We start from the raw sequence: 10,793 nt of genomic DNA on the forward strand, positions 1-10,793 counted from the left end.
ATTTAAAAAAAAGAAAATGGGGTTTTGAAGTCTTTAACTGATATTGTTGAATTATCTATTTCTCCCTTCAATTTTGTCAGTTTTTGCTTCACATATTTTGGGGCTCTTCTGTTTAGAGTACATATGTTTATACTTATGTTTTCCTGATGGATTGACCTTTTCATCCTTATAGAATGGCCTTCTTTGTCTCTAGTAGAAGTTTTTTCTCTTAAAGTCTTTTTTTCTGATATTAGTAAGCTGCTCTTGTTCTCTTTTGGTTACTATTTACATGGTATATATTTTTCCATCTTTTTACTTTTAACTTATTTATATTTTTGAATCTAAATCTTGTCTTTTGTAGACAGCATATAGTTAGGTCATATTCTGAAATTCTGTGTTTTGATTGGTGTGTTTAATCCATTTACATTTAATGTAATTCCTGAGCTACAGTAGGATTTACATTTGTCATTTTGGTATTTGGTTTTTACACATCAAATGTAAATGCCCTTTATCAGGTTACGGAGTTTACCGTCTTTTACTAGTTTGCTCAGAGTTTTTAAATCAGGATTTTTGTTAAATACTTTTTCCGTGTCTACTGAGATAATCACATGCTAATGAATATTTTTGGTAAGTATCCTTTTTAATGGCCACATAATAATTTTGTTCAATGTTTTGATTAAAAAACAAACAAACAAATAAAACAACCCAAGAAACCCTGAAAAACAAAACTCTAATAGCATAAGATGAGTGACCCGGTATGATACGAGGTGGTTAATAGCCAGCTTAAGTAAAGAGATATAACTGGATCTGTTAGCACCAAGTGAAAGGAAGTAAAAATTTCACTGTATTTCATATGTGCTTCAGAATAAATATGAAGTACTGAAATGCCTCACTTTAATAATGACATTCATAAACTAGAAAACTATCCAGAAGGTGGCAACCAGGATAAGATCCAGAAACAATGTGATAATAAAATAACTGCAGAGAGTACTGGTGTTACTTATTCTAGAAACACTGAAGTATATGAGGGATCAGATATGACTACAACTCCCACAAAAAAAAAAAACAAAGACTGTCCTAAAGAGAGGAAACATGATTTTATTTTCTGTGACACTAATGGATAAAGGTTACTGAGGACAAAAATCCTAATTCTCCTAACTAAGAGAGAATACTATGAAGATTAGAGCCACACAACAGTTGAACGGGCTCCTCCAAAGTGCAGGCTCTCTATCCTGGGAGGTGTTCAGGCAGAGATTATATCACCCCATATTAGGGATACTGTAGGAGGATCTTTATCTGAGTGGGTGAAGGGAGTAGATCAGACTAGGTGATCTTGAAGGATTCCTCTAACTTTAAGAGCTTATGACTTTGTGATTCCCAAGCTGGGGTTTGTAGAGTCCTAACAAGGGGAATGCTGCCAGGTGAGTTCAAGGGTGTCTGGGTAATGCTGCCACACTGTCACCATGCCTACCCTTACGCTCAGGGAAACAAATCTCAGATTCTTTGGCTACATTAGAGGAACCGTCACAAATTAGCTGTTTAACTTGTCTGACACTAGCTCTGTGTACAAGTAATAATGTTCCTTATAAAGATATATGAAGCATTTTGTAAATATAAAATAATATACGCATGCTCAAATGTAGTCGCCAAAATAAATAGGCACCCAACAGTGTATAGGAAGAGGCAATCTTAAACATCATTATTTACTAGTATAGTCATAAGAATTATAAATAATAGAATATTTTGATTTAAAAATATCATGAATTTACTGAGGATATAGATAAGTAATTTAAATTGAATCAGGAAAAATGAAAGCCAATTATAAAGCTAAGCAAAACGCAGAAAAGTCAAAAGATATTACCATTTATTATTTAAAACAGTTGAAAAGACTTCTTAAACACACTCATTGGATGTTAAAGCTTAGAACAATAAGATCAGTTCTTACCATCAAACTTGTCATATTGCAAATGACCTTTGACCTCTAACACAGGAGGGATACTAGACCCAATGTCTTCAGTGTCCCCATCACTTGCTAGTTCTTGCTTAAGTTTGGTGTCTAACCAGTCATGGATCAGCTCCTGAGCTATCAATAAAACAAAAATGTGTTTTTAATATTTCAGTATTTCAATTACTTCAGACACCTTTCTTCATTCACTGTTTTCATTTATTCAATAAATATTAATTGAGCACCTATCATGTGTTCTAGATGCTTGGAATATAGCACTGAACAAAACAGGAAAACAAAACACACCACCATGAAGCTTACATTCTAATTGGGAAAGAGAGAAAATAAACAAGTCAGAAAAAAAGAGCAGGAGAAAGAGAAAGTGTGTACAAGAAATAGAAGCTAGGTGTTGATAGTTTTAAACTGAGTGATCAAAGGAGGCCTCGTTGAGAAGATATTTGAGCAAAGAACGGAAGAAAGTGAGGGAGTGAGTCATATGGTTCTGTAAGGGAATATTATTCTATGTAGAGGGAAAGCCAATCCAAAGGCTCTAAAGCAGGAGAGTGTCCAGGTGTGTTGGACAAATAGTAAGGAGGCAGTGTGGCTGGAGAGCAGTGAGTGAAGGGAGCTGGGGGAATAGCAGATGAGGTGGAAGGGTAACATAAAGATCAGGTGATTCCAGGTTAGGGCTATCTCAGGCTCCCGTGGACATTTGGTAACGTCTGCAGCCATTTTTGGTTGTCACTACTCAGGGAGGTGATACTGGCATGTAGGGGACAGAAGCCAGAAATGATGCTGAACATCCTACAATGTACAGGGCAGCACCCACAACAAAAATTATCTGACCTAAAATGTCAGTAGTGCTGAGACTGAAAACCCCTTCTTTAGAGTCTTGACTCCATTCTAGGTATTTTGGCTTTTACTCTGAATGCAATGAGAAGCGACAGAGGGTAGTGAGCGAAGAGGTAACTTACATTCTAAGAGATCATTCTGATGATGACTATGTTAAAATAGGCTACAGGGGGACAAACACAGAAGCAAGGCACACCAGTTGGGAGACAAATGCAAAAATCCAGGAAGAAAGGGGATGGTGGCCTGGACCTGGAGTGGAGGTTTGAAAAATGGTCATAGTCTAGAAAATAATATTGTGAGGTAAAGTTGACATGATTTGCTGATGGACAAGACATGGGGTGTGAGAGAAAAAGAAATACAGGTTTTGGGCCTAAGCAACTGCAAAGACGGAGATACATTTTCTGAGCCAGGGAAGGCCAACGGAACAGTGGGTTTGGAAACAAGATCAGGAGTTCAGTTTTAGACTTGTTTAGGTTTGAGATGCTTACGAGACATCCAAAGAGGAATGCCAAATAGGTATTGGCTATACCACTCTGTATTTCAGGGGAGAAGAGCAAGTGGAAGAAATAAATGTGGGTGTTGTTGGCATACAGATGGTACTTAAGCCATAGAAGTGGGTGAGATTGCAAAAGGAGAAAGGTGGGTAGGGACTGGTTCAAGGACAAAGCCCTGAGGAACTCCAGTATCTAGAGGCTGAAGAGATAAAGCTTCTAGAACTAGAAAAGCAGACGAGGAAGGAGAGGTCATTAAGGAAGGAGAAGAAACTAAGAGTGTGATATCCTGGAAGCCAACTCCCATTTAAATTTCTTTCTCGATGATATCCAGGAAATCTTCTTAAATAGATAGGTGAGAACATGTCTACTTTAGCATGACCTTCATCGTGACTATCAGCATGGTCAAACAGCTCTTATGAGAAGGGCATGGGAGTTTCAAAGGAAAAAAATGTCTACTTCAGCATTCTCTTCATCGTTGTTATTATTATCACATACCTCTGTGGTAATGGAGTGTTTCCATATATTAAATAATGCTAAAAGGCATTTAATAGAGATAGGAATGAATGATATGTAAAACAGGAAAAAATGAATCAAGGTAGTAGAAAGTAAGCATAAAAAGTATACGAGCAACAAACATTACCGGCTTTCAGAGGAAGGTCGAGAAAGGGAGCAGATATTTATTGAGCAACCCTGTGCATGGTAATTCAGATATTTATGTGTATAGTAACTTATGCATAGAATAATTCAGATCTACTAAACACTAGTCATTGGTAAAGAGAGGTTTACCAATATCCGCAGGGGAAACGCTCCAAGACCCCCAGTGGATGCCTGAATCTACGGCTAGTACCAAACCCTACATGTACTGTTTTTCCTATACATACATACTTATGATACGGTTTAATTTATAAATTAGGCACAATAAGAGATTAACAACAGTAACTAATAAAATAGAATTACACCAATATATTGTAATAAAAGTTATATGAATGAGGCCTCTCTCGCTCTCAAAATATCTCACTGCCCTACACTCACCTTTTCACTAAAAGGAAGCAGTTTACAGCTTCGCTTTGGCATATCTGAATTGCCGGCATCACTACTCTTGCATTTTGGGGCAATTAAGTAAATACAGGTTACTTGAACACAAGCACTGTGACACTATGACAGTCTATCTGATGACCAAGAGAGCGACTAAGTGACAGCAGGCAGGTAACGAATGCAGTGTAGATACCTGGACCACAGGATGATTCAAGTCCCAGGAGGTACAAAGCAGACAGTGGAACAGCTCAGCACGCTACTCAGAACAGAGCGCCATGTAAAATTCATGCACTGTTTATTTCTGGAGTTTTCCATGTAATATTTTTGGACTGCAGTTGCCCTCAGGTAAATGGAAACGTGGAGAGTGAATCCAAGGATAAGGGGGATCTACTGCCCTACGAAGTATTCCAAAGGCACGAAGAATGGCAACTTCCCTTGGAGTGTTCAACTGGAGGAATTCATACTGGCTCAGAAGAGGGGTGTACAAGGCTACCTCGGGGCAGAACCTCTCAAAGGATGCTTCCAGAACACTAGTTCTTGTAGACTATTAACAGATGGTGGATGAGAGGAGAGAAAAGAATATAAACCTTTGAAAATCGTGTTCTGTCCACACACCACTCCTTCCTAATGTGGATCACTAGTTTCTCAGGATATTAATAGGTATTTCAGGATAAGAAGAGTTTTGTGGCAGCTTGGGAAATTGGGTACAGCAGGAGTCCTCAGAAACCTTAATAGGCTAAAGTATATATATTGTATATTCTCATTGGTGCAATGGGAAGTAGGATAGGCAAGACGTACCTTGCCAATTTCTGAATCAGTCTCCTTTCTTCAGCTCCAGTGCAACCAACCACCTAAGACTAAGCACCATTCTGCTCACCCAGACCCTGCAATAGCCTCCCACTGGTCTCCCCAGTCCCTGTTTTTCTCCCCTCTAATCCACTTTTTATACATTTAAAAACGGTCCCATTACACCTCTGCTTAAAACCCTTCTGTGGTGTCTCATCATACTCAGAATAAAATCTAAATTATTTTCCCAGGCCTGTGAGGCCCGATGTGACATGTCTTCCGCTCACTTCTGAGAGCTCATCTCCACTGGTAACTTCTAACCACACGGGTCTTCCCTCAGTTCCTCAAGCACACCAAGCTTGTCTGTACTTGAACTCTTGATGCCCTTTCCCTCAGCCTGGGATGCTCTTCCTCCATCGCTACTCAGCTGGCTCCTTCTTGTTATTCAGATCTAAACTCAAATGACCCGTCACTATCTGATCATTTGTTTTCAATTTTCTTTATTCCCACACTAGAATGTATGCTCCATGAAGCAAGGGCTTTGCCTGTCTTGTTCATAACCTGTTCCTCTAGTGCCTAAAATAGTTCCTGGCACTGAATAATACTTAAATACATATGTGTTGAATGAAAGAAGAAATAAACTGAATAACTAGAGACATAAATAATCCAGAAGGAAGTTGGCTTTCAGGACATGGCACTCGGACTCTCCTCCTGCCTCAGTGGCTTCTCCTTCCCAGTCTTCTTTGCTGGTTCCTTTGAATCTCTTCATCCCTAAACCGTGGCATTCCTCAGGGCAACAGTAACTAAAATACCAAATTCCAGAGGAGTAAATGCTTTGGGGGAGATATGGAGGTTAGATCAGTTTTAGAATCTCTTTATAAGGAACAAAGTTGGTTTATAAACTAGGGATCAAATTATATATGATACTAGAGCAAATTAACAAGCTGCCACAGGACTAATACCTTATAACTCTCATCATTTGCTCTTTATGTCAAACTGCCTCTGGATGTGGTTCTATTTCAGAAGACAAAGAGGGCCTTTAACATAGCCTTACTTGTAATTCTCGAGTTAATTCCAGAGTAAATTAAGTTCAGGGCAGTAAAAACAAACAAAAAAGAAGAAGAAGAGAAAGAAAAGCTTTTATTCTGTAATCTGAAATGCATTATGGGTTATGCTTTAATAAGTTGTACTCCAAAGAACTGTAAATCCCGCAGCAAAAAATGCATTCTCTTACCTTCTGCATAGACTTCATCATGATTCTCTAATTGCTCAGATGTTTCCAAATCAATGATTTGGCCCCAAAGCCTTCTAGAAAAATCTGAATTTCCAGCAGAAAATGCTTTCGAAACTGCATATCCTGAGGTTTTCTCTACTCTCTTTAATATAACAGAAAAAAAAGAAATCCAGTAAGATGACGGTGTTAGAAAATTTCCCTCCAACTTAAGAATCTGATTTTCTACAACTATTAAGATACTTTCATTTTTCCATTTTTGAAGGAACTCTGAGGCTTAAACATTCACCTTAAATAATTTCATTCACTAAACATGAATTGCAGTATTTTACCAGGTTTTACCAGGTGTTCATAATGTTTGTATTTGAACAAAAGGTTATTTAAACTTTAGATAACTTTTGTGTACAACATTAGTTATGGTATCCTGACACCTTAATATTTGCTTTCAGTAAGAAATACCTATAAAATCAGGATGAGGGTGAATTGTAAATGGTGGTGGACTGCTGCATTTGGGGTACGCTGCCCCAGGACTCACAGTTCTACCAGGCATCTATCTGATTCTAAGTGACTTCAACATCCCTGAGGAACACCGACCCACATTCCAGACTCAAGGTTCGCTTCACCTCCTGTACAGCCTTCCCCTCGATTGCAGTTCAGCAACCCACTGACATGGTAGCCCGGAACCACCTCATACAGAATTTTCCACTAGTCAACCCAACCCTGATCACCTTGGCCCGCTAACGTCAGTCTCCTACCCATCTTTTTCTCGTTCCCCCTGCTCCACTCACCAAGTCCTCCAGGCACCATATGTCTCCTCCTTCTTCCCAACCTATGAGTCCTCTAAAGGGTCTCCTTTTTCTCCTACTCTGTTACTCTTACATAAGTTACTGTCTTCAGTTACTCTCTTACATAAGCCTCAAATCTATTGCTCCTTTGCCTTTCCAGTGAAAACCTTCAGGCCTGGGTCAATCTAATCTAGCAATTTGGGGTACCACAAAAATTTACAATTACCTGCTACAGCCAAGTCCCCAGTGCTGCTGGGTAATCTTTCATTTCTGCTCTGAAGGAAGCCTGTTCTTGGCCTTCACCATGCTCCACACATTCTTTCTGTATACTCCCCTATCTTCCACATAATAAGGTCCTACCTGATTTTGAGAGGGCGGTTCACTCAAGTGCATTTGGAAGTCTTAAGTCTAGAGGTTGCAACTGTTTAGGGTACACTCAGAGTTAGGATATATTAGGGAACAAAATCAGAAAAGAAGACAGAGAAATGAGCAGAGAGGTATTAGGAGAAGCAAGAGAAAACAGTGTTATAAAAAGATAATGGAGAGTTCTAGAATAAAAAAGTGATAACCATGGCAAATGAACCTTAAGAGGACAAAGAAGAAACCATTAGATTTGGTCAGTAAGTAATTTATAAATGTTTCTGTGAAGTGGTAAAAAACAGAAAGCTGGGATAAAACAATTGTGGACATGAAAGGATAATAAAAATACAACAGCAAGGAATCCAGGCTATACATCCATCCAAACATATTAAATGAGAAAAAGAAATTATATGGCAATCTGAATGGATGAAGGGGATCAAATGAGGACTTACTGGTTTTTTTCAAGATGGGAGATTTGAGGATACAATGGAAAAAAGAGCTACAGCAAAAGTTTTAGAGGAGAACGATAAAAGGAATGCTAAAAATCTGAGTCAAGCTGGCTAACAACTACATGAAAGAGGAAAATGGCTCCATCTATATTAGCACCCCACCAAATGCTTCCACTATATCCTTAATTCTCCCAACAGGTTTACGTAACTTGTTTACCCCCACTGGACTATAAACTCTGGGAAGGCAGAATCTAAACCTGCCCCCCACACTGTATTATCTCCAGTGCCCAAAATAATGAGCTAGCACTTAGTAGGCACTTAATAAATACTGGGTGGATGAATAGTTAACAAAGATATCTAGCCTAGGTTCCACCTGTCCTGAGGCTCATAATGCCTGTCAATCTAGATAAGTAATAGCTCTTCAAAATACTACCAGGCAGAAGAATATTTTCCCAGGAAAATGTTGCATGATTTTGAACCATGTGGTGCACAAATGAATTAAGTATGGCAAGTTGCCAAATTGACACTCAGGCATGCACCGGAGATGGTTTAATGGTATTTTCAACTTAAATGGTACTTGGACTCAAAAATATACATCTCATGTCTGGAAGAGATCTCAAAGGTTATCTAATCCAACCTCCCATCCCCTCACTAAGTGCTCAGACATACTCTTCGTTAGTCCTGACATTAAGTGACCATTAGCATGCACCTGAATACTTCAGTGATAGAAAACACTTCTAAGACTGTCCACTCCATTTTGGGGTTGCCTCTAGTCATTAGAAGATTCTTACTTGGGATGCACGCATAGCTTTTACCTATTGTATTGGTCCCCTAGGTAAATGTAACTACAGTACAGTCTTTCCAATTATCTGAGGAAGGCCACAGCGTCCTCTCCTAAGGTCTGTACTCTCCTCTCCTCTCCTCTTTTCTCCTCTCCTAAAGAATATAAAAATAAGGCAACATATACTCGTATAATCTCATACTGTGTTTCCCTGAAGATAAGACCTAACCAGACAATCCGCTCTAATGCGTCTTTTGCAGCAAAAATTAATATAAGACCCGGTATTATATTATTTATATTGTATTATATTATTACTTCAGTATATTATAGTAAAATAAGACCAGGTCTTATTTTTTTGCTCCAAAAGACACATTAGAGCTGATTGTCCAGCTAGGTCTTATTTTCGGGGAAACACGGTATTTACTTTGCTAGTAATTCTGGTGGGTTTTTTAAAAAATAAGGAATATCTAAGCTAGCATACTGATACATGAAGGAGGGAAAAGGTATAACACTCTTTCACTTACACAACACTTCATCTTCAAAGCACCTTATAGAAAACTAATTACTACAGCTGTATTGCTGAATAATTTTATTAGCAACAAAGAAGACTTGATTCTATGAAAACACAACCGAACTTCGAGGAGCTCTTGTGTTTTTACCATTTTCTTCTGTGGGCAGTAACAATGAGCACTAGCAGCAAAACCCCTTTCTTTTTGAGTCCTGAAATATTGTCCCAAATTTTTACCTTTCATCATCAAGTCTATATTTATAACCTATTCTGGATCCAATTCAAACTGGTATATTAAGACAGGAGCAGACACTTTCCAACTCTCTAGTGCCCTAGTCTGCCCCCTCCAATATCTGGGGCAAGATATTGACCAAGTGGAATATTTGCAGTGCGTTGTTTAGCTGGTATATTTAGAATAAATTGCAAGCAAAATTGCCTAGGGCCCTCAAAAAGGCCACATGCCTATAGAATGGTTTTTTTAAAGAAAATATAACTTCAGGGTGAAAACCGCTGGTGAAACTGCTTTGGAGCTGAAAGCTGAGAAGCCAGTTACATTCTGGTACTCTCACCTACATTTAAAGCATTTATTTTTGTGACTGTTAACCAGTCTGTGAAAAGTATACACCATGTAATTGTGACTTTGCACCATGTCATTCACATTTAAAGTCATTATGTTTCAAGTTTAAAATGGGGTTATCAGGTTTCCATGTCTTTGCATGCTATTGCATCCAAGGAGGTAACAAACTTAAAAGAGGACCTAGTTTTTAAATGCTGGTTGAATTTAGAAATTGTCAGGTGAATCACGTATTGATCTAGTCAACACTCACTTGCATTCTTGAGTTCATGTTTGATCCTTTATGTAAAACCAGAGGGGGAGGGATATAAGGCAGAAGATTTAACGTGAAGATCTTCCCCTTCCTATAAAAATCAGTTAGCTCCCTGTGATTTTCAAAACAATAAATCAATAAACAAAAGAACAAGAAATGTGTGGGAACTTCCTTAAAATTGTGGGGTTATTAGCGGGGGGCGAGGGTGTTCGTGAATTCTCTTCACCAGGATGGGCACTGCCAGACCTCTTGGGTTTGCAAAAAGCCTTAGATGGAAATAGTTTTTCCACGAGGCTGCCCACTAAAGCCGTAAGGTACCCAGACCCCAAAGTTCCTAGGCCTCCTCCACCAGGGCAATGCTGGCTCCAGGGCGGCCAAGGCAGGGGCGGGCCAGGTAAGGATGCCCTGGGGGAAGGAGGAAGCATGGTCGGGGCTGCGGCTGGCCTCGGGCCGGTCTCCCACAACTCCCGATTGGAATGGATCACCTTGGGACTCGGTTTCCTCGTAAGCTGCTTCCAGCGATTGAGCTCCGTCCTCTTCCTCGAGGAGGATCTTTCGTGAGGCGCCAGCAGCATTTTCCAGTTTCAGGTCCGAACCTCCGCGGCAACAGACAACCGCTCCTTTGCCTCTCCTGCTTCCGGGTCTCCCCGGGAGTTGTAGTTCCTTTGTCCGCAAGGAAGGCAGGTGTTGGGGGCCGACGAACCACCACTCCCAGGAGGCTTCGCGCAGGCGGAACGCGTTTGCTCTGTTACCCATAGTAA

General features: G+C 39.6%; 1 protein-coding gene across 1 annotated transcript in view; it reads right to left on the reverse strand.

The window, feature by feature from the left end:
• CCDC191 (coiled-coil domain containing 191) overlaps positions 1–10,705 on the reverse strand; it is a 63,746-nt gene extending 53,041 nt beyond the window's left edge. Inside the window, exons 1-3 of the mRNA XM_081027172.1 lie at positions 10,518–10,705; positions 6,326–6,467; positions 1,925–2,062 (exon numbers count right to left, since the gene is read on the reverse strand). Of these exons, the coding sequence (XP_080883298.1) occupies positions 1,925–2,062; positions 6,326–6,467; positions 10,518–10,607 (370 nt within the window). The 5' untranslated portion in view covers positions 10,608–10,705. The remainder of the gene's footprint in view (positions 1–1,924; positions 2,063–6,325; positions 6,468–10,517) is intronic.
• Between the last annotated feature and the right edge of the window lie 88 nt (positions 10,706–10,793).

This window comes from Rhinolophus hipposideros, assembly GCF_964194185.1.
Source record: "Rhinolophus hipposideros genome assembly, chromosome: 2".
In the NCBI taxonomy this organism is placed as follows: Eukaryota; Metazoa; Chordata; class Mammalia; order Chiroptera; family Rhinolophidae; genus Rhinolophus; species Rhinolophus hipposideros.